Raw genomic sequence first — 27,936 nt, 5'->3', positions numbered from 1 at the left:
CAACTTAAACGACGTACATAAGATATCTATACAGATAATAATGCCCACAAACAACGAGTCACCCAAAAATGCTGTTCATCACACCGTCCATGTCTTGTCCCTCCAGAGTGTTTTTCTCCACAGCATGCCTTTGCTTGAAGCCCTTGGAAAGAGTTTTAGTATTCTCTGAAACTTTCAACAAAGACGAGTCGCCTCCAGCCTTCTTGGCTTTGCGCTTCTCGATTGAGCGGGCGAGTTCAACATTTTTGAGGTATTCACTCTGTTCTGTCTTGGCACGGGTAATCTCGGCTCGGAGTCGGGCTTGATGAGCTTGTTTCTCGTACGCTTTACTGTATAAGCAGCTATCTTTGATATATGATGGAGCTCACCGATCTGTTCTCCTAGCATCTCCCACTTGAATCCACTCAAGTACCTCATTGTCCAAATGTCGTCTCTCCATCTGTGTATTCTCTTATCAGCTCTAAATCCTCATGCTTTCAAAACAGGACAAACCTGTCTCCTTTCTTTCCTCCAATGACTTGTGCATTCAACATCGAAGCGACCGTCTTGGCTATCGATTTGTCCAAAAATTCCACCCAGGCTTCCGAAAAATTGGCACTAATATGCTTTTGTCTCATTTGTCTCAAGGCGTCTGGGTTGTAGCCTCCCGGAGCTGTGACATAAACATCAAAAGGGTTCTTGGTGATGAAGTGCATTTCACTTACCGTCTCTTCTCTGGGCATATACTTTGCCAATATCTCCCCATCGTCCCATGAGATGTCTCACCTTTTGCGGAGTCATTCCAGGGGGCAACCTAGAGATGTAGATGATACCCGCTGTAGGCTTCTTTCTCTTTTTTACAGGCCGAGACGCTGATGGCTTCGCCATATCATGAGACGGTTGGGTAGGCTGGAGCGTAGAGGTAGAGGCGACTGCATTTGGGGGAACCTCGTAGGATTCTTGAACAGATTCTGAGCGTGGACGCTTGTGACCTTTCCCAGGCGATGCCATATCGTTTGCAATGGAAAGAATGATAAGGCTTTTACAAGTAACTTTGCCCGATAACTGGAATCATAGAAATGGCGACCAAGAATTTCTCAATCTTTTCTCAGAGAATTCACTGGCGGATATCGCCGACACAACGGAAGCAAATTGAATCACTCTACACTTTATTGACTCTGAATATATTTCTCATCCTTTCTCATCATGACAAGCAAACGTTTTGCAGCTGAAGCGTTTGTTAACCAACAAACGTTTTCCAGAGCTGGCCATATAGTGAGACGGTAAAGACAACGACATCTGCATGGCAAAACCATTGTTAGCCCAACCCTTATCCCACTTTATCCAACCATAGAAAATACGGCAGCCGAAACCGGAAAGCCATGGATGAAGCCTAGAGACGACGTTTCCCAACGTACAGAGTATGCTTTGCTATCCACAGCCTGCAAGCTCTTGAAATCAAAAATGCTCTAGCACTATACCCTTTAAACAGCTAAAGCTTCTCTACTTTGAAATCTCCAAGGGAGACAACCTGCAGCTCTCAACATGTCCCAAGCTTACAGAGAACCAGTTCGGCTTAAAACGTCTCCATACAGAATGGAGAGAAATCGATAAAGAATCCACAAAACTGGCTTTACAAGCAGCTCGTCCATTTGCCTTACCATACGACCTTTCATCAAACAGCTTCTCCACAGTCCAAGAGGCAATAGTTGAAATACCACCGGCAACGCTCCAAAAGGTCTACTCTCGTTACACCCTCCAGCCATATATAAACAAGTCAAGCATACAAGCAAACTCTTTGATTTAAACAAACATTAATGTACAACATATACTGTATTTAATACACGCATTAGAGCGAAAATGAAATGACTGCTTATGTATATTTACGTAACATTCGCAGATAACCCGTAATGTCACCCAAGTGCACAGACGTCCGCGTTGCTTTCCCATAATGTCGCGGATTATAAAAAGTATTATTTCTTTTTTCTCTTTACCTTTCCAACTCGTTTCAACTCTTTCACAATTCTAGCAGCATCGACCGTATATCCAGCATCACTTAACGGGTGAGAGGCATGCAGACAAAGTGGCGAGGATAGCCACGTGCAAAATCCGACAAAATCAACTCACACTCTTGCTTCTCTGCGAGAAGCTTGGTGTCTGGGACGGTAGACATCTCGCGGTAGCGTCAGAGCGGCTTAAAGAGAGGACTGGGTAGAGGTAGAGTGGCAAGATAACTTCGTCCAACGTATCTCTGTCCTCGATGCATAGTCGGCATCGTCGCAGGATGGCTGGTCCATACCCTCACGTTGTCTAGACTGGGCAGAATGGTCTGCCTGGTGAATCTGGTTACTCTCTATATACACATATATACAACCATATACGATGTGCACTTGCTCAGCATACAGTGATTCAGTGTAAAGCATTTGCCATAAAATAAATAATAATAAAAGGAGTCCCACAATGGTTACAGACTAGAGCGGGGCTTGCCGCAACGATAAGCGTGGCGTCTTTAGATTCTCTGTTTTCTTGTATCTACCTTTTCATCTTCTATCCTCTCGTCACTGTAGCTATACCTCCCGTTGCTTCATCATCTACCCAACAGGATACTGTCGCCGCTGGGCTGACTTGAACTGGGACTAGGTTACACTGATTGGAACACTGCGACTGGTGTATGACCATCGGCGCGTTCGTGACGATTGGGAGAACGCTGCAGCGAAAAAGACAGCGACGCGTGCTGGGTGAGTGGCGAGAGAGGCGTTGAGCCAGGCTGACGGACGGTCTTTCGGGTCATGGCTATGTTGCGCTGCCGTCTCACTACCTGTTTGTATGTCCATCGTAGAACGAAAGAGGCAAAAAAAGCTTGAAGGAGACAGAGAGCTAGAGCATCCACTGTGGGTGTCCTTTGGCTCAAAGAAGATTAGTCGAGAGTGATACAATTCACTCTTGTGTTGGGTTGTATTCGGCGGAACAGCGGTTGCCAATGTGGGTATATTCCATGTGAAAAGGTTGGACTGGCATCGTAGCGGGAGCCAGACGGCACTCGAGGCAACACGTATCATCGGCGGGTTGCGGGAAGCGTTTGGTACTTGGCTTGGGGTTCAGGCTGACCCGTGGGTGATTGTAGCTCACCGAAAGCACGACAAGGACGGAGCGTGAGCAAGCCAACCATAGCGAACAGACTGGAAACGGTGAGGGCTGTGAGGGCCATCGGGTGGGTTCTTGGTTCTGTTGGGCTTGCTGACACGCTATAGACGCAATGGCGCTGCCTCACCCACCGCCCCAACCCAATTTTCACAACCCGGCACAACCACCGTATCACATCCAGCAAGCGCAAGTAGTGCCGCAGCACCTCAATCCAGCTCAACAGGCTCAGCAGCAGGCATATCAACAATATACCGCCCGTCCACCAATGGGCGTCAACAATTTGTCGATGCCTCAGCAGCAAACCCTGCAAACGCAGCAAGTGCAATTGAGGAGGCAGCAGCAAATGGCTCAAGCCCAGGCGCAGGCTCAGGTCCAGCAACAGACCCAAGGCAACCAGCAGCAAACTCAACCGCGTGTCGTTCCGCCTTCCCCCCATCATCCCGTTCCGTCACCCCACATGGCCCAGCAATATCCGCCAGGTTCTTCTGTACACTATTCCCCTCACCCGCTACAGGCTCAAATGGCTGGTGTGCCGCCAGGTACAACGGTAGCTCAAATGTCACCTAGGTCCAGAGCGATATCGGGCGTGCAACAAGGGGCAAACATGAGTCATACGAAGAGTATGGGCGGCGGAAGATGGGCTGCTGGCCCATCACAACCTCAACCTGCGCCGCCAGGGCAATCCCAAAATCCCCAACCGTCTCAATTGCAACGCTCTTCCCACATTCCGCATTCGACGCCAACACCTCAACCACAACCTCCTCCACAGATGCAACCCCAGCATCCTGGGCCGGCTTCCAATCATAACCAACCCATTCATGTCCCAGCTCAAGGTCTTTCGGGCCATGTTATGGGGCCTCCACAGCAAATGGACCATGACTATGCGATGCAAGTGGGCGGAATGGCCATGGCTCAGGCCATGTCGCGAAGTGCCAGCGGAGTGGGGGCAGGAAGCCAGTCGGGTATGCAGCCTCAGCGGTGGGATAGTGAAACAGCGTAAGGCTTTTTTTTTTCAATAAGATAACGACAACACTGATGGGACACACAGGTTAAAACTGTACATCCATGACTATCTCGTCAAGCACAATTATGAGGGAGCGGCAGCGCAATTCAGTGCTGAGGCCGGGCTGAGGGAAACAGCAGTACCCCTCAACGTAAGGGAAAGCGTATTATATCAGTAAGGATTGTGTGCAGGCGAAGAATAATGTGCTAATGAGGATAGATGGTGGAGTTTGTTTTTGGAAGTATTTAGTGCAGGAAAAGGAGTGCAGGCCGTCACGAATCCCAATTCTTATAATGAGGTGTGAACTATGTGGACTCGCTCGAGTTGCGCTAATAGTTGATTCCCAGTTGATGTCGAGATTACGGCAGGTCGGGCAACAGTTTGCTTTGCAACCCGCCACTTATATAGGCCCCTCCAATCCACAAGGACAGCCACAGCAGCCAGGTTCAATCACTCCACAGCAGATCGCTGTTCTTCGGCAACAGGCTCAAGCGAGTGGTCTATCTCCACAGCAGGTGAACCAATACATTCAACAGCATATATCTCAGCATCAGTTTCAGCACCAGCATGCTGTGATGATGCAACACCAGCAATCACAGCAATCGCAACAGAGGTTTGGCCAACCTGGAACCACTGGAGAATCACCTGCACCTGGAGGCCGCTCAATTTCACAACATAATCAACCACCCCAAGCACAACAGATGATGTACCAACCACAACCTCAGCAACACCTTGGCCTTCAGCCTCCTGCCGTCGTTCGTACTGCTACTCACTCACCCACTAATCCTTCTCCACATATGCTCCAACAACCTCATCCGACCGTTATTCCTTCTCCTAGCCCAGTGCAACAATCAATGAGGCCGCCACCAAGTGGAGCAATTGTCAACGGACAGATGAGGATGCCTATCGGATCTCAACATAGACCAAGTCAACAGGCATCACAGGGACAAGGGCAATTTCCCCAGGCTTCCCAAGGGCCTCAGTCGGGTCCCAGCTCTGCTTCTGGGCTTGGTTTGCCCCATCAAGGACCTCATATGCAGATGCATTCGCATTCCCAACAAATCCAGCACCAACAACCTCAGTCTCAGCACATGACCCCCCAGCAGCAGACAATGACGCAAAATGGCCCATCTATACCGCGATCTCAGCAGCAGTCTATGGCTGAGATGCAAGCTGCACAAGCCAAGGCGATTGCTCAACAACAGCAACAACTGCAAGTGCAACAGCATGCTCAAGCGCAAGCACAAGCTCAGCAGCAACGGGAACAAGCCATGCAGATACAGCAACAACATATTCAAAATGCTTCAAATCAAATGTACGAGCCGCTAGGCCTAGGGCCTGTCAACCCTGCGCTCATGAGCTACAGCGTACAAACTCTAGGTTTGGCTGGTAAAGATGTGAGAAGCTTGGGCGAAGAGGAAAGACAAAGGTTGATACACACATACAAGCACACTTTGCAAGAACATACTAAAAGAATGATGAGCACGCAAGGTCAACAAGCCCAACAGCAGGCTCAAGAGATCCAGCAACAGCTGCAAATGCAGCAAGGGCAGGCGCAACAACAATCTCAGGGACAAGGGCAAGGCCCAGGAGGTCCAGGTCCACAACCATTCCAACAGCATCAGCATCAGCAGTACATGATGCAACAAATGTATCCTCAACAACAAGGACATCCTGGAACACGGTGAGTAGCTGTTTTTTTCCACATAGTGTACTTCGCGACTCACGTTGTCTAGACCTAATGGACTGAACCGTAATCCGTCTTTTGAATTATTGCGATCTTCATCTCAAGAGGATCAAAATTCTGTAGTACAGCCTGATAACAGCCAACAAGGCCTATTAATTGGACATCAACCGACTTCGACACCTGTAAGCGCGAATGCTCCAAAACCTTCATCGCCAGAGAGGAAGAGGAAGAGAAAAAATTCCGAGCCACCTGGGCAAAGTCCGTTCGGTATGATGTCGGGGTCTGGATGGCAAGGATCACAAGGAACGACACCTGCTACACCCAGTTTCAATGCAGGGTCCGATCCGGCAAGGAACAATGTATCTGGTTCAATCCCGCCACATCATGTCTCGGCGTCTCCTCATATTCCGCAAAAGCGTGATCGACGAAACCAAGCTGGTGAGATGTTACCACCTCGGACAACCAGCACGCCAAAGCCTTCCCATAATACGTTAGCAAATGCCGCGGAATCAAAGGACAACAAGGTTGGGAAAACACCAGGCAGGACGCCAAAGATGGCCAAAGAAGAGCTGGTAAGTGATTTCATTTCGCTATTCTGTGGCTAACTTGGTAAAAAAAAAAGCAACGAGAAGTGCCAACGCCCAAGTCTCTCAATCACTCTCCGAATGGCAATGTTGCAGCCATCACCGATGCCAATCCTCAGTCCACTTCAACTCATGGTTTTACCCCGTCTCCACCATCTGCAACAAATTCCACGCCCGCCAATGGCGTTCTTGCCCTTTCATCCACGCCAGCAAACAATCAAATGACCCTCACCTCAGATCCCAACATTAACAGTATGGATTTTGGAATGAATCTCGGCAGTATGGGGCTTGTCGGGATGGGCATGGAATTTGCTATGGGTATGGGCTTGGGTGCGCTCGGTGGTATAAATGAAGGCGGAAACGCGGTAGACGATTCGGGTGAATTGACTACTAATGACCAGTCTGGTAATGTTGGTGATGGGAGTGGCGGAGATTTAGATTTGGGGGCGATAGCTTCAGACTTTGACTTCAACTTTTACCTCGCTGGTATGGATGATGGAGAAGACAACGGCAATTCGGGCGAACGAGATGATGGAGAAGTAAAGACCTAATTATCAAGGGTTTGAGAGGATTTATGGAGGAAGATATCATCTTGTATTCCACAACAGGAACATCTACCATCTGCTTTTTCCATCACAACTTTTCTACTCATCTCGTAGATGTTCATATTTTTCTTTCTTGTCGCTTTGTTTATCGGTTATAACCACCAGGTCATATTCTTTTGTCTCATGTTTATGGTTTTTCAGGGAATAGCTCATCTGGAGTACTTTTGCGATATAACTATGGTCTTAACTTTTCTCTTTTTTTCTCATTTGTTCATCACCAATATTACATGGAAAAGCCCGATGTTTGTTTTCTTGGTATTACACATCAGAAGGTATGATGCATTATTATGACTATCGAGAAAGTGTGTCCTTGGATATAGCATTTATAAAGTCTGGTTTCTATCAGGCCAGATCGTTGGCTATTTTTCGTTTTGATTTCTACTTTTCTTACAGTCTTTTATAGTCTGTACCAGACTGGTAGGTAAGAAGTAACCCTCTCATGGGGCGCTTATAATCGAATCGAATCAGATCGCTCCTATCACAATTATGTGATCCCAAGTGACCTCTTTCTTACCCAATGTTGTCTTTTGACGCTCAAGTTAGTCATAACCCAATTAGTCTGCAAGCGATTAGTCATCAGTAACGCAGTACCTCTCGACATCGAAATGTGACCATTTTAATCATGTCCACATCTTCATGATCATTCGTGTAAAATGATGCTCAATCAGTTCATAATTGTTTGTCGTCTTGCTTCTGTTTTGTCATACAATCTACGACACTTGATTGAAAGATTTATTTGGTGAGAGCGGCCTGCAAACCCTCAAATACCTCCACCTCGATCCTGGCCTCAGCCTTTTCAGATTCAGGAGCATTGGAACCTAGTACTCGGTTGGCATCGGCAAGAGAAGACTTGACATTCTGTATTTCACATGTCAACGGTTCCACTCTCTCAGCCTTCTCACAACAACAAAGTCCATAAAGAGAACATACCTGGAGAGAGAAACTGTCAAGAGGGTATGCCTCGACCGCATTTATAGTAAGAGAGTTGTTGCCATGGACAGTTGCGAAGCCGGAAGAGACTAGAACAGGTCAGCTGTCAATAGCAAAAAATGTCGCAGTAGTGCACAGGCAGATAGTCCAAGATGACACTTTGCACAACTTCTCTAATCGCTTTCCTTTACTCTCGTTATCCCTTATCGCTATTCTCCTCTGCATACATACTAAAACTCAATCCTGTCCCCGCTTTTTGCACAGGAATGCTTTGACAAGATAGAAAAACTTACTAAACCACTTTTTGCCCTGCTGTCCGTTCTCCTCAATGACTTCAATCACGCCAGGCCTCAATGCCTCAATTGAGGGAACGTGATTTGCAAGAACACCCATGTCACCAGTAGCAGCAGGGAGGTTGACTTGGAGAACACCTGAAGAGGTGTAAAGAGACTGTAGGTGGAAACATTTTGTGAACCGATCAATTGTTAAGCCCGACAAGTCCAAAATCACAAATTGTCGTCACAAACACCCCAACATATCTGTCAGCCTTTGCCGTTCAGTGGCCACCTGTCTCACATACCTGATGAGGAAGGACCAAACTCAGTTGCAGCTTGCCATCGGTTGCTGCCTCAGCATATCCTCTGCGAGCGAATTGAAGAGCCTGAGCCTGGCGAGGAGCAGCTCGTAGGGCGGGAGATAGTCGGGTCACCAACATCCCTATCCTATTTTTCAGCGCTGTGCGTAATCTTTTCGGAAATGTTGAACCCACTTGTGAATTCCAAGTTGAACTTTTCTTTGAAAAACAATTACAATGTAAAGTGTAACCATCTCTTCCGAAAGCTCGCGGATTTACGGCGTTTTCATCATGTGGCATATTTTGTCCGGTCATAATTCATGTCCGCTCTAGCTGCCTCCACTTTCAACTTTTATAGACATTTCAATGGAACAACATTTGAATCTTTGAATTCTAAAAGTGACAAGCAGAAAACACCACAATGGTTAGGAAATCAGCGCCTTTCACAGCGTCAACTAGCACTCAAAGCGAGGCCAAAAAGAAGCTGAAACAACCCAAAAAATCGGATTATACCAATGCCTATACTTTTCTCCCTGTACTTCCTAAAAGACACCGTACCTCGACTTTCCAGAACTCATTGTCTCATGAAGAACGCGAACTTGCCAAAGACAACCTCAGAGGGAAAGGTCGCGGTCTTGATAATGACGAGTCCATGCAGGCAAGAATTAGAAAAGTGGCAATGATGATTGCTGGTGATGATGCCCAAGAGGTTGAAGAGGAAAGTGAGATTGATAGTGACGAGGCATGGGAAAGCGGAGGGAGTGATGAAGAGAGGTGGGGAGATATCTTTAGAGATTTGAAAGGGAATCAAGGCAAGAAAAAGGCAGAGGCTGTGAGAAAGGTCGGTTTGTGTCATTGTCTGAGTCAATCGTTTACTAAAGTTTACAGCCTGCAAAGCCTCTGGCTGTGAATTTGCACGAGAGTGACGATGACGAAAAAACACCGAGGCCAAGATTAAAAAGCACGAAAAAACCACCGTCTGCTTTAGAAACCAATGATGAGGATGCAGATCTTGACATATCTGATGTGAAGGAAGAAAATGATCAATCCAGTGAAGATGAAGAATCACAAGAGGAAGAGGACGAATCCGAGATGAATGTGTCTGATGGAGCACCCACTTCTGACTTTTCTGATACTGAGGAGGATGCTGCGACCCTTGTTGGCTTGAATGATTTTGTGGAGCAGCTAGCTGCATCAGATAAGAAACGTAAGGTGGCAGACGAAAACGTTGAAAACAAGAATCGAGAAGGGCAAAAGAAGAGAAAGGTTTTGCCTCTCCAAGGCGCACAAGAGATCAAGGATAATGGTGCCCTCAGAAGCAGTGAGTAAAGAAGTGTTTCTATAACACCAGCTAAGTTTATTCCAAAGAGCAAAAGCTTGATATTTCAGATCTTACTTCACATCCTGCACTTGCGAGTGCATCCTCTCTTCTCAAGTCCAGTTCAAATTCCACATCTGTTCTCAAGCAAGGTATATTAGCCGCTCCTCTGCCCACTGTTCAGCAAGAACGTCTGGATCGAGAAGCCGCTTATGCCCAGACCAAATCTGAAGGTCAAAAATGGGCTGGCGTAATGAAACGCGTCAAAGAAGCGGAGCATCTCTCTTTTCCCCTCCAAGCCAAAGAGCGAGGTGGTGTAAAATCTGGAAACGAAATACTTACTGGATGGAAACCTCAAAACGACATGGAATCCGCCATTGACTCACTCCTTAGAAAAGCCAATTTGACAGAGGACGAGCTCACCAGACAAGAAGACCTGCAAATGGAAGCATGCGAGATGAATGAAGAAGAAATAAGAGAGCGACGTGCTCAGCTGAGATACCAGCGAGAACTCCTTTTTCGTGCTGAAGCCAAAGCCAAACGAGTAGCCAAAATCAAGTCCAAGACCTTCCGGAAACTTGCGCGCAAGAGAGCTGCAAAAGATGGCAATGGTGATCTTTCTTTGGAAGACCTTGATAGGTTAAATCCCGAAGCGGCGGAAGCTGAAAGGGAGAAGATGGAAAGGGCTCGAGCGCTTGAGAGGGCTACTTTGAGACATGGGGCGAAAAAAAGATGGACCAAGGATCTGGGTGGCGCTGTTGACACAGAAGATAACAGAATGGCAAAAGAGCAGATGCTTGATATGAAGGAGAAACTTTTACGTAAAATTCATGGACAAGGCGAAGACTCCTCGTCCCAAGAGGAAAGTGAGATAGAGGAAGACGGTGACGAACAAGATGTTAAATCAAAGGCGTTCGAACAGCTCGCTTCAATCAGTTCTACGCCCACAGAAGCAGTGAACAAGGGTCTAATGTCTATGAAGTTTATGCAGAAGGCCCAAGAAAGAAAAATGAGAGCAGTTGCCGAGCTCGAAAAAGATGCTCGTCAACAAATCGAGCTGTTTGGAACAGAGAAGCCGGATGATGACGAGGATGAAAAGGAACTAGATGGGGAGCCCGATGTAGTCAACGTTGGCGGCAATGAAGGAAGGATCCGCTTCATTGGCCCAGCAACTGATAAGGTATGTTTCTATCGATTGTCTGGTCATACACTCTTATTGTCAATAGCCTGCTATCCCTGTCACTGTCTCTACGTCGACACAAAACATAGAATCTGCCATCAACCGCAATCGGTCCCTCTCCCCCCCGCCTTCCCAGCCTCTCTTGAACCCGTGGCTCAACTCAACATCGTCTTGTGGTCCATCTCGCAAAAAGAACGCTTCGACCGATGCACAGTTATCTAGCGAAACCAAAGCTGTTAAAGCGCTGAAAAAGGCAGGTAAAAGGAAAGACAAGGATAACGATGAACAATTCGATTTGGACATTAATGTTTCCGAGGCTATTGCCTCCCAATTGGTCATCGAGAAATCCAGAAAGGCACGAGCGACGGTGGCCTCAGGTCGAGATAATGATGCAGAAGATTCTGAAATTGCTGATCTTTTGCCCAACCGGATGAGATCTTTTCAACAAAAAGATCTCGTCGCCGAAGCTTTTGCAGGAGATAACGTAGTGGAAGACTTTGCCATAGACAAGGCAAAGATAGTAGAGGCTGATGCTCCAAAAATTGAGGATACCAGTCTTCCTGGTTGGGTAAGTATATTTCTCATGTCAATACCTACTCGGTTGATTAGTTGTTCTAGGGGAGTTGGGGAGGTAAAGGAGCAAAAAGAAGAAAGATTAACCCAAAATTTCTTGTCAAGACAGCCGGCATTGAACCTTCCCAGCGTAAAGATTTCACCAGTTCAAACGTTATCATCACTGAGAAAAAAGACCGCAAGGCAGCCCAATTTCAACTCCAGGACTTGCCATACCCGTACACTAGCAAAGAACAATACGAGAAGAGCTTTAGTGTACCTGTGGGTGGTGAATGGAACAGTAGGGGTTGTTTCCAACGAGGAACTCTGCCCAAAGTCGTCAAAAAGGTGATGTTGCCATCCTTGTATATAACGTATCACTAATGTATCTCTAGCCTGGTGCAATTATTGAGCCTATCAGAAGGTTGTTTTAGTTTGCTCAGTATTTACCTTGTGCAACCATGACATCTCTATTGGACAGTAATTGCGAAAGTGCTCTAAGAAACGAATGGCTATGTCGAAAAGACTAACTGTCAGGACAAGGCTGATCGTTTAAAGTCAGAGACTTCCACTATTCCACAGTGGTGAACCAGTCCTTTTCTCTAGGCATATTCCCCGTTCATCGCATTAATCATCCGGCGTAGGCGTCTTACATCCCCTCAGTCATCTTGGTTTCACTCAGTCTCAACACCTCTGTTTGATGCATCGCTGCGATTTGTTCCTGATCCAACAGATCTCTAGCAGATCTCTGTGGACACAATTTGTCAAATTTCCAGTATTTATTCGTTCTACAGCGCTGGTTTCCTGTAGGATCTACGGTTTCCTCTTGGGCTTCCTCCACAGTTGTGACACCACAACACAAAATCTCTTCGCAGTTTGGCCTATGAAACACTTTGAGTTCATGAGCCTTCCCGTCTTGGATCGCTAAGTCTCCTGCCAAGTCTGACCGGTAGTTGAAAACGGATACGAAGACCGGTCGTTCATCAAAATTAGTATCACGCATGTCGCATCTTTCCTCTGTGCCCTTGACAAGCTCATCGTAGTTTTCAGGACAGTCTGTCTTTTGCAAAGCCACAATCCTACTGGGATCGATCAAAGGGAAATCCAATTTCGAACAAACACGGTTGGTTCCCTAAGTGAGATAGCATTCAAGCGTTAGTATCTCAGCTGAGACCATCAGTCATTCTGTAAAGTAGCAAAGCTTACAGATGTCCCTGGTCCCGAAAAAATAGGTTTATCAACCATGTTTGATTTCACTGCATCCTTCCAATTGAGATCTCCGGCACAACTAGCAGTCTGGCAAATAGGATGATGATAAGCAGGCTCCGGTGTCACCATCATGTATCTCCCTGTTTCCTCTTCCCTGTTATCTGGTCGCTCGCGATCAAGAACGAATTCTACTACAAAATGAGAAACCGGAAGTCTGACACCACTGGATGTACTGTTTGAAATATCAACGGGCCCGGTAGGGAAGTATACTTTTGAATTCTGAGAGATATACTCGAGTGCTCCTTCCAATCCTCTCCTTCGCAGCTGGTCTTCAGTCTCGTAGTGAGTTCGCTCTGGCCCAAGCCTCAGTGCAGCTACAGAACAGACGAGATCGGTTCCACCACGAAAGAATTCCCAACCCTCTTTGTCATGTGTATGGGTAATAGAAGCGTCACTCTGAGGAAGAGAGAAACTGGAGACGCCTGAGGCTGCTATGGAGGAATCAGACATTTCTTCGCTTGAAAGGTTTCCGGCTGGTGAAGGACTCGTATACAGGAATGTACCATAGCGCTTGGCTTTTTTTGTGACTATACATACTCTTCGTGCCAATATCCAGAGACATTCTAAACACAAGGGTAGGAAAACAAACTCAGCAACGGATTAGGTATGTTCAATTGTATCTTTTGCATACCAATACTAATCCTTTCTCTACGAATCTGGATCTAGAAACGTTGGCTCACACTTTAGAGAAACATCAAGAATCACCAGTATGGTTCCCCAGGCTGAGCTCGAATCTTTTGCCAAAAAAGTATCGAAGCAATCTCTGTCAATTTGGCTTCCATTCATCTTTGCAGTTATTCTCAGAGAAGGCGAGGCTTGACTTCAAGATTCTATGCCTTCGCCATCGGAATCCTACTCGAGATACAGTTTTGGCCATCATTCAACATGGCTTTCAGACATACGTACCGAATAGTTACCTTTTACACCCTCCTATCCATGTCGACGCCTACTGAAAGCCATGGAAAAGTTGACAGTGTTGACGATTGGTGTTGTGTCCTTATCTGCCATATCACTGTCAAGCTCCTCATCATGAACACTTTCACCAATAAGTTGCAAGGCTTTGACATGATTCTCTCAGTCCTGTTCCGATACATTGAATTGGTTATCTCTCATCATATTGTAATTTAATTTACACCACAGCTGCCAAAGATCCAACAAGCTACCTTGGGCAACTATGACTAATACCATATTGTAGCGAGACTGAGTAAGTATGGCAGCTGACAAGGTTAATGAAAAGAAATCAAGTCACAAACGCAGCGGAGTGTGGTACTTTTTGAAAGACTAATAAACCTGTCAAACTGATCCATGGATATACTGGCCTGACCCTTGGGTAACATATGCATGTCATCCATGGCCTTGGGATACGATGGTGGCTATCACAGAGCCAAGGTTGTGAGTCTGTTTCGGGTGAAGCTAGACAACAAGTCAAGACAGCCTGTCCCATTCCCTAACCATCTGTCTGGCTCTGGTTTTCAAATCCCTACCAATGCTTGACCTCTGTCCAAGGGCGGTTGAGCTGTTCAGGATCAACAGCTGGCGGGTTCTTCTGACAGCCTATCATCCCCTTCCAGGTAGTCTCTATCGTCCCCTTTCCAGCTAGTCTCTTTCGCGGCTCTAGTCTCAAACCTCATTTAACCACTCTTTCACCCGGTCCAAATCCGTTTCATTTGGCGTTATCGTCCCCGCCTCTGCGGCATCGGTTCTTGTCTCCGGGTGGTTCAAAAATTTATAAAGAAAATTAATTAGACATTTATCTCCCATGTCCTTGGGCTTTTGAGCCCATCTCCTGGCTAGGTCTGGATTAGCGAACCCAGGACAAAATTCGCATAGACATCCGGGGTGATGGTATCGTTCTATTGTTTTAGCATCAGTGAGAGACCGCAACTGGCTTGGATCGGTAACGCCACGTCTACCCAACATGACCTTGACGGTGATTTCGTTCACGTGCAGAGGCGTGTTACCCGGAATATAAGTCTCGGATATCGGAGGATCGTCCCAAGAGAGGAGACTGTGGAAAAGAACATTTGCAGATTCAAAACCTGGTTTATAATCTTTGGCTCGCTTACTGTTGGTTAGTCGATTTGAACCATCAGTCTCACCGTGTTGACAACCCAGACAGTCCGAGTCTTCACATTCGGGATGATGGTGCCCAAGATCTTTGTCAGAGAACATGGCGTACAGGGTCGAACCGACTTTGGCCTCGGGTCGTGATTCTGGGTTGAAGAGGGCAGAAAAGTTGATTCCGGAGACAACAAAAGACGTGTTGTCCCATTCACCGGGATCCTCCGGTTGTATAGCCCCTAGCTGTTGGAAACCTTGGACATGGGTTGCTCCATCGTCTGGCCAGCTGTCGCGCTGGGGATTTTGGGTCAACAAAACGGATTTATAAAATAATGGATTAGGGGTTCGCCACGGAAAGGGCTCATAGTTGTCGGTGTCTTTGCGCATCCAATGTGCGATTGCAAAGGTCAAGTCTTCTCGAATATCCGTTACTGGATTTACAACTTTCACTGAATGGTTATCGGTCATCAACAGCCTTGAGAGCAGTAAACATGTCTTATCCGGAATAGACCTATGTTGAGGGCTCAATGACGTTACCTCTATCCAGTCTGTTGGGTAACAGACTGGGTAGGGCTGTAATAAGACTTATTTGCGTACTTGTCAATTCAAACTCAGCTGAAGAATAAACCTTTGTGAATGACTTACCTCCGACCTCTTTCGTATACTCCTAACCTCCTCTCATGCATACCACTCACCGAATGCTTAACCCAGCTTTTTCATGTCCTCTAGGTGCATACACTCACGCCACAGACATTGACGCTGTGTTTGAGTGTATATTAAAGGGTCTCTGTCTCTGGTTACATATGGGGAAGAGAAAAATAATAGATAATCATAATAAAATAAATAAGTAAATAAATAAATAATCCGAAAGTTAATTACATGTCAGTAATAATTTCATTAGGTGCAATGAAATGTCGGCTTTATAATTATTATTTAATCTTTTTCTTCTTCTTATTATTCTTCCTTCTATACAATTGTTATTGCGATTAACAGCGGTCACAACTAAGAGGCACAACGCAGTCGTCACACTCCAACTAATCGCCATGTCGGCTCCACATACACCCTCGTCAACGCTGTTTCACGAACCAGAAATGTTCAATATCGACCTGCTCGCGTTGACAGGGCTGGATACATCCATGTCAGATATACAATCGCCACAGAGAGGAGTATCAGGTCCGTCACAGGAAGAAACAGTGGAAGGAGGATGCAAAGAGAAAGAGGTTAAGGGAAAGGGTCAGCGATTACTAGAGCTGGGTGGAGAGGGGATGGAGGTGGACGAGCAGTTGCTGGGCAGAGAGGATACGTACGGAGTGACACTATTGCAACAGGTAGTTTATGGTCTTGTCCGGTGGACGGGGCTGACACGGTGTAGCTGCAAGCAATCCACATGCAATCACCGCTGGGATTTAGGGTTGACAATCCGCCAATGCAACAGGTGTCGCTGATGCACAGCTTGCAAAACGGGCATACACAAAAGCAACAATTACATCTCCAAGGGGATAGTTTAGGTCAGTCAGAAATGGCTCCATGGGTGCAGCCAGAGGGTATGCCACAAACCTCGCAATCGGCATACAGCTCGCCAGCAACACATGCCACGTTTATGCCCGCTGTCCATCGCAATTCGTTGCCACCTCTGTCAAGCAAGAGTCCGATTGAGCAGCTGCAAGAACAGCAGAGGCGGTTTCAGGAGCAGCTCGCCATGTTGCAGAGGCAACAGTTGGAAATGCAAGCGACGGCGGCCGCCGTCATTGCTGCATCTTCCCCCTATGTTGGGTCGAGTACACAGGGATCAAACACGACAACGACTCCAAGTGTTTGTGCTTCGCCTGCGGCATTCTTTTCCCCTCTCACTTCCCCAGCTTTGGAAGCCACCAACAGAACCAGTCATCATTTCTCCCCAGCTTTTGGTGGCCAGAAGAGCCGCGCCCCTCATCCCTTGAGCACAATGCCGTCACCTGCGCTTAACCCAACCGGGTCAAGCGGTGGTGCGAGCCAGACTTTGTCTCCCGCTTTGAACCCACACAATGCGGTAGACATGGCCGATTCAGAGTATATGCTAGCGCTCAATGAAATTCTTGACTCGAATGGTAGAACGACACCTGTAGGAGAGCAGCAGCCCGTTTATCCATCGCCCTCTGCACCTTCTGGAAACGCGCTCCTCTCTTCTCCGGCTCTTTATCCCAGTAATGTTGGCACTGGACCCCATCGTCAATCGCTTCCAGTCAAGTCTAGACCATCGCCCATGTTGAAACCGAGCAACCACCGTTCAAGCCATCGCAACTCTGGTAACACCTCTGTGCCTACTTCCCCTGCCGTTCAGCGATACCATCCGGATGCTTCTATGCCCTCTGCTCTCAATAGTGGTTCAGGTGGACAGTCTGGATTTCTGCCTCCCTCTGCGATTGAAAATCGTGTTCCTTCAAATGTATCTGTGACATCATCTAGCACACCTTCACCAGTGAACTTGAACCAGATGATGCCTCCTCCACCTGTGCCTGCAGGCAACAACAAATCTCGGAAAGCTGTACTTCCGATGACTCCTGCTCTGCTGATGAATCTCTCACCTGCTAATTCTATTCAGCCTCAAGAACGGCATAAACCGATCCAGGGTTACTCCGTGCCCCCTCCTTCGGCACCCAAGAGACAAAACCCGGGTAGTTCAGTGAGCACAATGCCCAAGGCAACGGGAAAAGGCGGTCAGAAGAGAGCAGCAGGTAGCAAGATGATGAGCGTTGGCAATCCCAGAAGGGCGTTGGCGGCGAGACCTCACAGTGGAGTAGGAGTGCGTGCAGGAAAGTATACTCCATCTTATCGAATGTCACGAATTGACAATTGTTCAGTGACAAAAGCAGCGGCAGCAGCTCTGCTTTCCGAACCTGAAATTCGTAAAACATCACATAAGGCTGCCGAACAGAAACGACGTGACTCTCTCAAAGCAGGCTTTGATGAGCTTCGACTCTTGTTGCCACCAATCAACACTGAGGCCCTAGACCCACTCTCAGGCGAGCCTATCCCTGGATCGTCTGCCCCACGGCTATTACCAAAAAGTAGTTTAGTACCTGATGATAACCCAAACAGAGGAGTTAGCAAGGTAGCATTGTTGAGATTTGGCAACGAGTATATCGGCAAACTGCAAGAACGTCTAGAACGTCGGGATATGTTTATAGAAAAGCTAAGGGATGAGGTCAGGCGTCTTCGAGACGGGAGCGAGAAAACGGTAAGAACTGAGGAAGATGAAGATTTACTTGATTATGATTGGCGTGAAGGAGAAGATGACGAGTTTGGAGAAGAAAGTGATGACTTAGAATATGAAGAAGACAGTGAGGAGTACGGGGCTATGAAAATTTGAAGAGGAAGAGCAAAGGGTCAGACGAGACGCACAAGGTCGTTACTGATTCGAAGCCCAGGCCTGAAGTCCACCTGGCCGAGTTTGACAAAAGGCAACACAGAATTGACTGTCACCAATTGACATCCCTGATTCGCCTTTACAAAGTACCGAGAATGGAGAGAGGAATGGACTTTTAGACCTGTTTAGTATACTCATCACTGGCTGTAGATATTTTTTGTGTTGCATTGGAGACTCAATCTTTAATCATATGTTAACCAAAAGACTTTTCGGTGTATGTATAGTATTGCTGGATTTGTTGCCATTTGAAGCCGTGAAAGTAGAAAATCCGTGTGTAGTGACAATAGTCTATTATTCGTCAACGTCCATCTCCTCTTTACTTTGCTCGTTTTCGCTCTCATCATCTTCGACAGTAAAAACTTCTTGACCCAATTTTGACGCTCCAGGTGTGCCTTTTTCACCTAATAGCTTCCGCTGCCTGATGCTGTTCCCAGATGCGGGAGACCTCTGAATATGTGATGGTGTTACAGGCGCTTGAGGATGAAGATGAGGTTTGGAGGGTGTAGTTTGGAATAATTGAGAAGGAGTCGGCGATTGAGAGGAATCAGAAGAGATAAGACGTGATATGGGAGAAGGATTAAGGTGATTACATCCTACAACTTGTTAGTTTCGCTCCAAGGAAAAGGTCATAGACACACGTGGACATATCCACTGCATACGTTCCCACTCATACTTGCTCCCAACTAATCCATTGTGTCTAAAACACTTTTCACATACTAGAGCAAAATTGCTCTGATTCGCTTGAGCTATCCATGAACAAGTTAGTTTTGTTCATGATATCATTCAAAAGGACCAACATGGATCATCGCCAAGGATAGAGTCAACAATACGGTCATACCACTTCTTTTCAGGCGTGGGAAGTACAGGTTGAACGGTTTCCAACTGTGATTGCATAACAGCCGCTTGTTCAGGCGAGATCGGGTTTCCAGGCTTGACGACTATGGTAAACAAAAGTCAGCGATGGTCACACAGCATACAATAGCTCACCAGGTATCCTGCTAGCTTCGATCAAATGCCCGGGAGCATTGGGTGTTCCGCCAGGGCCCTTAATAGGAAGCTTATGACTAGGAGTGGAAGATTGGGAGAGTTTTTGAGGTGTATGGGGCGAAGCTGGCGGGTCTAATGAAACAGGACTACTTGTTGGGGAAGACAAATCGTCGTAGCGTTCAATAAGCTTGCGGGTAGAGTCATAGTTTGTCATTTTCTTGATTTCTTCCAACTGTTTACGCTGCTTTGTCAAAAGGTCTCGCAAGATATTTTCTAAGCGCATCATTGGACAAATGAAAGGATTCAATTCCGTGAGACCAACCTTCATGGGATCGTTGCCGAGTGTAGAAAAGATGTACAAGACGGTTAAAGGCATAGATGCTATACAAGTTTAGAAAAGAATATGTGATTCATTAAATATGAACTTACACGAATGGCCCAGCTGTCACTCCTGCCATCCCCACCAAGCGTCCCATGCGATCGTCATGGGTTACACCAATAATGCCTACAGGTAACGCTCTCGCCCACCACAATCCTATCCATACTATCCAAAATGATATCCCATACAAATTGATTAAAAGTGCAATACGTCGTTCTCGTAATCGTATCTCTGAAAGATTGATCTTTGCATTTGCGATATCTGTAGCCAGCTGAGACAGAAGAGTCTCATAGTCTGGAGGCGAGGACTGAGTAAGATATTAACAGAGGCTATGTCGGTCCTATTTACCTTTGAGAAGACTGAGAATATGCCCATATTAACCTGCGATGGAGTACAGAAAGATCAAAGGTGGAAATAGAATCTATAAAACAACTAAACGTCACTCGTAACAATTTCCACGTCATCACTTTTTTTATCATCATCTTGTCTTTTTTTAAATCCAACATCGAGTATTTCTCTACATTAAATAATTCTTCAATTTTAAGTAAAAGTATCTCAATTGCAATCAAATTAAATTAATTACCATACATCAAGATGAGAGCTATAGACATATCGCAACTTACACGTCCAGCAAGGATACGCCGTCGACCTCAGCTCTTCCCCCAAGCTCGGCACATAACATCAACTCTTACTGCTTGCAGATCTTCTGTCAATGCCACAATCATCAAGCGAAGGAGTGAAATCAAATCAGACAATATAATCCCTGCTTACGGCCCTGAAAGAGAGCAAGTTAATGACTATCAGATGGCTCTACGAATGAGTTCAGAGTCTGGCACAAATTGCAAGTATAGCTAGTAGCGTGGGTGTAGCGCTTCCCTAATTGTGTTTGATTAGATGTAAAAAAGCCGCGCAAAGTGAAACTCCCGACGATTCGCGATCCCAAATCGTTTCAACAAGACTTAATTGCGGCTTCCTCCTCAAAATCGTCCCTGCTTCTGACACAGCCTAGTACGAAGGGTAAAGAAAAAGAAATAACATGTTCAGAAACATTGAGTGTGGAGGAAGAAGCTGCTAATAGATGGATAAGTGAAAAGGCTAACAAGGGTGCGTTTCCGGCTGATGGATGCTCAAGAGCTGATGCCCATATAAGGCCCTCGTCGTAATCCTGTCGGCGTGCAGATGCTTTCGCCTTTACTCCAAGCACAGTTATTCCCCGGCGACCCACTTCCTAAACCTCCTCCGCCTTTGCTCAAGATATCGATAAATCATCTTCAAGATAATGGACTATCTCCGAAAGATGCTGCTATTTCACCCGAATTGAACTTTAATATTCCGCCACTTAGAGGCAGAAACATCCGAGATCACTTTTATTTTTTGGGTCAGTGTACAGCCGAGCCGTGGGCACAAATGGCAAAAGATTTTATGAGAACAAAGCTACCAGAAAAGCCCAGACAATGGGTGCTTGATCGACCAGGGTGGACCAAATATCATCTTAATGGTACGACAGAGGTTGTTGACGATTTAGGGGATGAAACGATGGTTTCTTTCGACGTAGAAGTGTTGTACAAGCTTTCCAAGTATCCTGTCATGGCCACTGCTGTAACGCCAAACGCATGGTATTCTTGGCTTTCTCCAACCATTTTTAGAACACCGCCCAGTGATGTACCAGAATTACCACCGCCATGGGAAGTGGGTACGCCAGAGCATCACCCCCACGAACTTATTCCTCTCTTCAATCCCAATTCATCTATTCCTCGTATTGTTATAGGACACAATGTCGGTTATGATCGCGCCAGAGTCAGAGAAGAGTATGCTCTAAAACGCACGCAAACGAGATGGATTGATACTCTCTCATTGCATGTTGCTACAAGAGGCATCACTTCTGTCCAGCGCCCAGCGTGGATGGCCTACCGCAAGAACAAGAAAGCCAAAGTTCTGCGCAACCAGGAAAACTTTTCCGTGTTACAGGAGTTGGCAGAAGAATCAGGTGATGAAACAATGATGGAAGTTCTTCAACAGTGGAATGAAAGCGAGGCTACCGAGCTAGAGTCATCACAAAAAAGATGGGAGGAAGTCACTTCAATGAATTCTCTGGCAGAGGTCGCAGCTTTACACTGTGGTTACCCAGTAGACAAATCCATTCGTGATAGGTTTGGAGAAGAAGGAATACAGTATGCTTCTCAACTGGTCCCCGAACTTCACGAGCTTTTGGCTTACTGCGCCAATGATGTCGCTGTTACTCATGAAGTCTATACCAAAGTTTTTGCCTTGTTTCTCGAATCATGCCCACACCCCGCCACACTGTCGGGCGTCCTTTCGATGGGAAATTCCTTCTTACCTGTTGACCAAAGCTGGAGAGAATATTTGAGAAATGCGGAGGAAAAGTACAGAGAGATGAATGAAGGTGTCAAAAAATCTTTAAGACTTTTGGCTGAAAAACAGAGAATGAAAGGCCCCAAGGACGGAGATTCGGATCCTTGGAGCTGGCAGTTGGATTGGGCGCCCAAAAATGCGAGATGGTCTGATTACGACTTCCCATCGCCAGAGGGTTCTTCCACGGGAGAATTTTTCAGTCTCGCAAAAGCTCCTGCACAACCAGTTCCACCAATGCCATCAAGCTCTTCCAATGCTCTCCCCCAGTGGCTTCTCGCAATATCGCAAGATCATTCGTTACTAAAGAGTAGCATCTGTCAACGGTATCTCTTGCCTCTCTTGCTTCGTTTATCCTATAAGGGTCATGCGGTCGCATATCTCTCAGAACAAGGATGGTGTTTCATGGTGCCCCACGATCGGCTCACAGAATACATTGATCACCACGGCTCACCCCATATGCCTGGCACAAAGGACAAATTCTTAGAAAAACTAGAGGAAAAGTATGTGTTTTTCCGGATCGGCAAGGCAAACACGCCGAAAAAAATCAAACTCGTTGGTCCAGGTGTCAAACCGCTAGTAAAGGCAGGAGAGTTGACGAGCCCATATCCCAAACTTTTGCATGAGATGTCGACATCGAATCTTGATGGTGTGATAGAAGAACTTTGGGAATGCATTGAAGACTTGAAGGAGAAAAAGGACAGTGAATGGGGACAGCAATTGGATTGGATGGTTAGTTCTGAATTTCAAAATGGTAAGGCCAGACCTTTAGGCTGTAAACAGAGAGTACAATGATGACTGAGTTCTTTATTCAGTATTCCATAAACAGCCCATCTCTTCTCTATCATCTCAAAAAACTAGCCAAAAAAAACCCAAATCGAATCATGGCACTTGGCCAAAATGGTATTGGGATCTCACAGGCCCCCCAAATCGTTTGTCTCCAGGCACTCTTGATTTGACTTGTAAAAAAACAATTGCCTCCCTTCTGCTCCGTCTTCAATGGCAGGGCTATCCCTTGGTCTATAGCAAAGAACACAAATGGTGCTATCGCATACCTCGTAAAATCTGGAATAACGAGGACGGAGGCGCCAGAAGAAGTAGAGGACCTCAGCTAAAATTCCAGGACGAGGGACCCGATGCCAAGTTTCGAAACGACAGAGAACATGTCTACTTTCGTTTACCGCACAAAGATGGCGAAGGTAAAAATGTTGGGAATCCGCTTTCAAAGTCTTTTGTGAAGGCGATTGAATCTGGCGAGTTATCCTCGGCTGCCGCAAACAGCGGAGATGATGTCGCCGCCAAAGCTGCTGTAAATGCTACCAATATGAATGCCTTCTGTAGCTATTGGATATCTTCAAGAGAGAGGATCATGGATCAGATGGTCGTTTATAAGGATCAATCCCAGGATTTTGGCATGATTCTCCCACAAGTTATTACCATGGGTACTGTCACTCGTCGTGCTGTTGAGGCTACTTGGCTTACAGCTTCTAATGCCAAGAAAAACCGAGTGGGGTCAGAACTCAAAGCAATGATCAGAGCTCCGACTGGGTATTCTATCGTAGGAGCAGATGTAGACTCTGAGGAACTGTGGATTTCCAGCGTCATGGGCGATTCGCAATTTGGTATGCACGGAGCGACTGCTATTGGGTGGATGACTTTGGAAGGAACCAAATCTGCTGGTACAGATTTGCATTCCAAGACGGCCAACATTTTGGGTATTTCTAGAGACGCGGCAAAAGTCTTCAACTATTCGAGAATCTATGGAGCTGGAAAGAAGCACGCAGTGCAATTGCTTCTGCAAGGCGACTCAAAGCTTACAAAAGAAACTGCAGGAAAATTAGCTGACGAGTTGTACAAATCTACCAAAGGGTCCAAGGCAATGCGGTCAAGGCATCTCGGTCCAGCATCTATTTCATCCATGTGGCATGGCGGATCAGAAAGCTACCTCTTCAATACACTTGAAACGATCGCTCTCAGTGATCGGCCTACAACTCCTGCTCTAGGTTGTGGAGTCACTCGTGCCTTGCGGAAATCATATCTTGAGGAAGGCTCGTCCTATCTTCCTTCTCGAGTCAATTGGGTTGTACAATCATCTGGCGTTGATTATCTACACCTTTTGATCGTGTCCATGGAATATCTCATTCGCAAGTACGACATCCAGGCGCGATATCTTATCTCGGTGCATGATGAAGTGCGATACTTAGCAAAGGAAGAAGATCGTTATCGTGCTGCTATGGCTCTTCAGATTGCCAACGCTTGGACAAGAGCATTGTTTTGTTACAATCTTGGGATTGATGATATGCCGCAAGGGATCGCGTTCTTTTCGGCAGTGGATATTGACCATGTTTTACGGAAAGAAGTCTTTCTCACTTGTGAAACTCCAAGTCATCCCAAGGTTATACCTGCTGGCGAGTCTCTAGACATTGTTGCTCTTCTGAAAAAGGTTCCTGATGGAAACATCGGTCAACCCATCCCGGATACTCTACAACCTACAGCAAATGTTGACACACCTATGACTCTTTTTCCGAATATCCAATCAAAGAAACATCAGTATTTCCTTGAAGCCCAAGCAAACAAGGGCGGATCAGCGGCAAAGCATTGGTTGAATGGGCTGCCGTTTGTAGATTTGTCTGATTTTCCCATGGATCAAATGGAGGAAAGTCTTTCCAAACCTCGTGTTAAGACAGTTGTGAGAAGGATTAGGGACTAGTTAATAAATGTTTAGAGCTACGCATGGCCTGAATGGTAACGTGCACTTGCTACACCGACATAGGAGTTGAGCGATATAGGCGAGGCTTTGTTGCTTGTATCCTAGGACCTGATTGACGTTTTAATAAAGACATGAAGGTTCTCTAGCCTTGTGATGGATTATTCTACCACAACGAGTGCTTTCGATGATATTACACCTCTTACGTTGGTGACGGCGAACTCACCATTCAAATAGATAGCAGTATGCTTACTGCCTGTTGCAGTGATTCAAAATATCCCTTGTCTGGCTGATCTCCTATCAAATTTCCATTATGGCCACGACAAGTTTGATCGCATCGATGGCTCAAGTTTACATAAAATACAAATATCATGGATACAACATCACTGTTGTAAAACGAATTGGCTCAAGCAAGAATCAAGGAGTGACAGACTAGATTTTAATGCAAGTAAACCAGACAAGATGCAGACTTACTAATACTCTATTTGACTATAATATGGATCTACCAATCACTGCAATCGCCGATACAAGATGACTAGTTCTGAGGACTTCAATAGTTGTAAACCTTTGCCTTCCTTGGCCAGTAGCCACCAGCAGAATAAAGATTGTGGTAGTAGCTAAGCACAATCAGAGACGTTTGAATTCACCAGCGAATATTACACAATGAAAAGTGCATTACCACACTGTCGCAGACCATTCACCATTCTACACTAGAAGCTGACAGGCACTGCTCTAATCTCAAGCATCCAGCCCTCGAGACGGACAGGTCTACACCTTTGAGGACAGACTGAGATAAAAGGGATGCACTCGACAAAAAACACTGTCTATCTCTCACAACACCATGATTCTAAACCGAGTCACAGACATTGCGTGCCAGGCCAACCTGATCATTGGATCGTTTCTTGCTCTACCACTATGTGTATTCGAGTCCAAAGCAAAGCACTTTTTGCATAGCATATGTATACACCGTTAATCCTTGTACATGATACATACCTCTCCGGCGACCACCAGGCAGCCGACAATCATTGTCACTATTAAAGGCCCTATATTCCATCTCATAAACTGTTTCATAGTTATCTTTATCCCCTTTCTGCCCAAAATACTGCGCCATAGGAGGCCCGCTAAAGAGGCCGAAAAACTGAGCCATAGAGTCAGCAACACCATCCCATCAATCAGCAACAGATCAACTTGCACAAACGAGTACGCTCCGAAATTGCTGCCCACCGCGAGAGCATAAACTGGCGCGTACAGAGAACGATTGGTATATGTGTGCGTTGTCGCCCAGGATTGAAGAACGCGGGCGAGTAGAATGGTCGCTCCAATATTGGTCCCAAAAATCTGACTCTGATCAGCAGGCTCCCTATTCACAACAAAGAACCAACGTTGCACCCAACAACACTGAGTACTCCCATCAACCACACACTACCAGCGACACCACCCACTCTTTCCCATGCACCCCACCATCTGCCAAAAACAGCTATCCAACCCGTGTGTTGCAACCCTTCGACCAGGATAAAAAAAGAGATCGCAAACGGGACCAGCGCGATGGGAAGGTGGGAGAGATTGGCGGAGACGATGGGAAAACGCTCGCGAATCTTGAGCCACGGGAGACGTTTACCCTCCGCCTCAACATCGCTATCCACCGCACCCGCTTCCTTGGATCGCTCACGATCCACCCTGTTCTCCGTCCAGTCCCTTGACACATCTCTCAGAAAGAGCACCACCGCCGCCGGGGCCGTCACCGTCCATACCCCGACCGTTCCTCCAATCACCCCGCCAGCACTCAAGCCAATCAAGACGGCGACAGTCGCGGCAAACAACACCGCTCCAAACACTGCGCCCACAGGATCCACCAGCGCATCACGGGGAGTCACCGGAGGAGGATGCAGCTCTGTCGGAATGAGATTTTTGCCTCTGAAAAACACCCAACGCGCGAGGGGAAACAGCACGACGACAGAAGCCAAAGTCGGAAGCACGAGCCAGGCAGAGTACTGGAGGAAATTGATACCAAACGCCGACGTCAGGACGAGATTTGTAGGATTTGAAGAAACCAACAATGCTGAAACGAGATTAGACACTTGGAAATGCGTAAACAGGAACGCTGTGGGATCGACAATCCCAGCATGATCCGTAAAGTATGCCAGAAAAGGCGTCCCTGAGAGAATAAGCGGGTCATTACCAAACACTGCGCCGATGGTCGCATACAACCCGTAAAAAGCAGCGTAAAGCCGACCACCGTGAGAGGAGCGGGACGCGACCCAAAAGGCGAGGAAGCGCAACGACCCCGTCGCGTCGAGCGACAATGAAATATATGCCTAGACACTCAGCCATATCCTTCCACCAAGCCACTCACAAAGCAGACAAACAAGACCATAATGTCGTACGGCTTGACGCCTGCGCTCCCCACGATACCCCGCCGTACCACGCCGCCTGGGATACACGTTGACGCGAGCAGGACCAAAACGCCTAGAACCGGCACCGTACGTAGATCAAGCGGGAAGTACATCCTCTCTCGCCGCCGTCCTCCCATCCGCTCCCACGCCCTACCCACCCATATTGGCAACGGTATGCGTATAGGCCATATCACTGGTACGTCTTCATTTCCATCAGTCTCTGAGCTGTCCCAACGGTGACACACCTACTGACAGCAAAGAACACGATGAGCGTCACGATTGACCTCGCATCGATGGAACGTTGCTCGCCATCTACGAGTGGAGCGACTGCCATAACTGGTGGTGGCGAATGTCAAAGTAGAGATGCAAAATGATAAAATGCATTCGCGTTATGTATCTATATATATCTGTCGATTTTTTGGGGAGCGACGATCCCTCCCTCACCCCTAACAGCCACGCGTTATTCCTTGCTATTATGTAACCCTTTTTTGATTCTGACAACGACCGCTTAGCACCAACGGAGGGATCTTTTGACAGGCAAGAAGCTTCTCAATGAGAACGTTGAACGGTGAGTGGCTGGGTTTTTTATATGGACTCGACGAGGATGAGTCTCGGCTGAAAGGGTGGTAGTCGTCTAGGAAGGAGTCCAGCGAATCATTCGGTGACAGCAGCAAGTCAAGAGGGAATCGTAAGAGGTATGAAAGGTGAGCCAGGTTTGTTTGAAAGGAAAGGTTGGATTATTCAAAAGAGAAGTGAATATGTTGAGGCTTTCTCCAGAATTCATCTGAATTCAAAGGCCTGTCTTTTT

At 46.7% G+C, this 27,936-nt stretch overlaps 10 protein-coding genes across 10 annotated transcripts; 4 read left to right on the top strand and 6 right to left on the bottom strand.

The window, feature by feature from the left end:
* Nucleotides 1–58: 58 nt before the first annotated feature.
* L203_104195 (uncharacterized protein) lies at nucleotides 59–990 on the bottom strand (the record flags this gene model as incomplete). The annotated part of the gene is made up of 4 exons (XM_066213583.1): nucleotides 59–324; nucleotides 369–439; nucleotides 493–652; nucleotides 705–990. The coding sequence occupies 4 exons, from the start codon at nucleotides 988–990 to the stop codon at nucleotides 59–61; spliced, it is 783 nt and encodes a 260-aa protein (XP_066069680.1).
* A 2,245-nt stretch (nucleotides 991–3,235) lies between these two features.
* Nucleotides 3,236–6,948, top strand: L203_104194 (uncharacterized protein; the record flags this gene model as incomplete). Its single annotated transcript, XM_066213582.1, has 6 exons — nucleotides 3,236–4,119; nucleotides 4,172–4,300; nucleotides 4,346–4,424; nucleotides 4,474–5,810; nucleotides 5,863–6,385; nucleotides 6,436–6,948. The coding sequence occupies 6 exons, from the start codon at nucleotides 3,236–3,238 to the stop codon at nucleotides 6,946–6,948; spliced, it is 3,465 nt and encodes a 1,154-aa protein (XP_066069679.1).
* Nucleotides 6,949–7,734: 786 nt separating this feature from the next.
* L203_104193 (uncharacterized protein) lies at nucleotides 7,735–8,821 on the bottom strand (the record flags this gene model as incomplete). Its single annotated transcript, XM_066213581.1, has 6 exons — nucleotides 7,735–7,860; nucleotides 7,933–8,021; nucleotides 8,226–8,382; nucleotides 8,513–8,649; nucleotides 8,702–8,720; nucleotides 8,786–8,821. The coding sequence occupies 6 exons, from the start codon at nucleotides 8,819–8,821 to the stop codon at nucleotides 7,735–7,737; spliced, it is 564 nt and encodes a 187-aa protein (XP_066069678.1).
* Nucleotides 8,822–8,927: 106 nt separating this feature from the next.
* Nucleotides 8,928–11,990, top strand: L203_104192 (uncharacterized protein; the record flags this gene model as incomplete). Its single annotated transcript, XM_066213580.1, has 6 exons — nucleotides 8,928–9,347; nucleotides 9,395–9,827; nucleotides 9,875–11,004; nucleotides 11,051–11,572; nucleotides 11,623–11,904; nucleotides 11,952–11,990. The coding sequence occupies 6 exons, from the start codon at nucleotides 8,928–8,930 to the stop codon at nucleotides 11,988–11,990; spliced, it is 2,826 nt and encodes a 941-aa protein (XP_066069677.1).
* Nucleotides 11,991–12,205: 215 nt separating this feature from the next.
* L203_104191 (uncharacterized protein) lies at nucleotides 12,206–13,275 on the bottom strand (the record flags this gene model as incomplete). Its single annotated transcript, XM_066213579.1, has 2 exons — nucleotides 12,206–12,688; nucleotides 12,763–13,275. 2 exons carry the CDS (start codon nucleotides 13,273–13,275, stop codon nucleotides 12,206–12,208), a joined length of 996 nt encoding a protein of 331 aa, XP_066069676.1.
* Nucleotides 13,276–14,445: 1,170 nt separating this feature from the next.
* L203_104190 (uncharacterized protein) lies at nucleotides 14,446–15,354 on the bottom strand (the record flags this gene model as incomplete). Its single annotated transcript, XM_066213578.1, has 1 exon — nucleotides 14,446–15,354. The coding sequence occupies one exon, from the start codon at nucleotides 15,352–15,354 to the stop codon at nucleotides 14,446–14,448; it is 909 nt and encodes a 302-aa protein (XP_066069675.1).
* A 575-nt stretch (nucleotides 15,355–15,929) lies between these two features.
* L203_104189 (uncharacterized protein) lies at nucleotides 15,930–18,235 on the top strand (the record flags this gene model as incomplete). The annotated part of the gene is made up of 2 exons (XM_066213577.1): nucleotides 15,930–16,214; nucleotides 16,259–18,235. The coding sequence occupies 2 exons, from the start codon at nucleotides 15,930–15,932 to the stop codon at nucleotides 18,233–18,235; spliced, it is 2,262 nt and encodes a 753-aa protein (XP_066069674.1).
* Nucleotides 18,236–18,583: 348 nt separating this feature from the next.
* L203_104188 (uncharacterized protein) lies at nucleotides 18,584–19,755 on the bottom strand (the record flags this gene model as incomplete). The annotated part of the gene is made up of 6 exons (XM_066213576.1): nucleotides 18,584–18,885; nucleotides 18,931–19,038; nucleotides 19,090–19,230; nucleotides 19,280–19,552; nucleotides 19,602–19,660; nucleotides 19,709–19,755. The coding sequence occupies 6 exons, from the start codon at nucleotides 19,753–19,755 to the stop codon at nucleotides 18,584–18,586; spliced, it is 930 nt and encodes a 309-aa protein (XP_066069673.1).
* A 497-nt stretch (nucleotides 19,756–20,252) lies between these two features.
* L203_104187 (uncharacterized protein) lies at nucleotides 20,253–24,738 on the top strand (the record flags this gene model as incomplete). The annotated part of the gene is made up of 4 exons (XM_066213575.1): nucleotides 20,253–20,478; nucleotides 20,553–20,762; nucleotides 20,809–22,782; nucleotides 22,844–24,738. The coding sequence occupies 4 exons, from the start codon at nucleotides 20,253–20,255 to the stop codon at nucleotides 24,736–24,738; spliced, it is 4,305 nt and encodes a 1,434-aa protein (XP_066069672.1).
* A 966-nt stretch (nucleotides 24,739–25,704) lies between these two features.
* On the bottom strand, nucleotides 25,705–27,462 carry L203_104186 (uncharacterized protein; the record flags this gene model as incomplete). The annotated part of the gene is made up of 5 exons (XM_066213574.1): nucleotides 25,705–25,873; nucleotides 25,928–26,073; nucleotides 26,118–27,050; nucleotides 27,098–27,330; nucleotides 27,378–27,462. The coding sequence occupies 5 exons, from the start codon at nucleotides 27,460–27,462 to the stop codon at nucleotides 25,705–25,707; spliced, it is 1,566 nt and encodes a 521-aa protein (XP_066069671.1).
* Between the last annotated feature and the right edge of the window lie 474 nt (nucleotides 27,463–27,936).

This window comes from Cryptococcus depauperatus, chromosome 5 (assembly GCF_001720195.1).
Source record: "Cryptococcus depauperatus CBS 7841 chromosome 5, complete sequence".
Lineage (NCBI taxonomy): Eukaryota > Fungi > Basidiomycota > Tremellomycetes > Tremellales > Cryptococcaceae > Cryptococcus > Cryptococcus depauperatus.
This window is presented reverse-complemented; position numbering and strand designations above follow the sequence as displayed.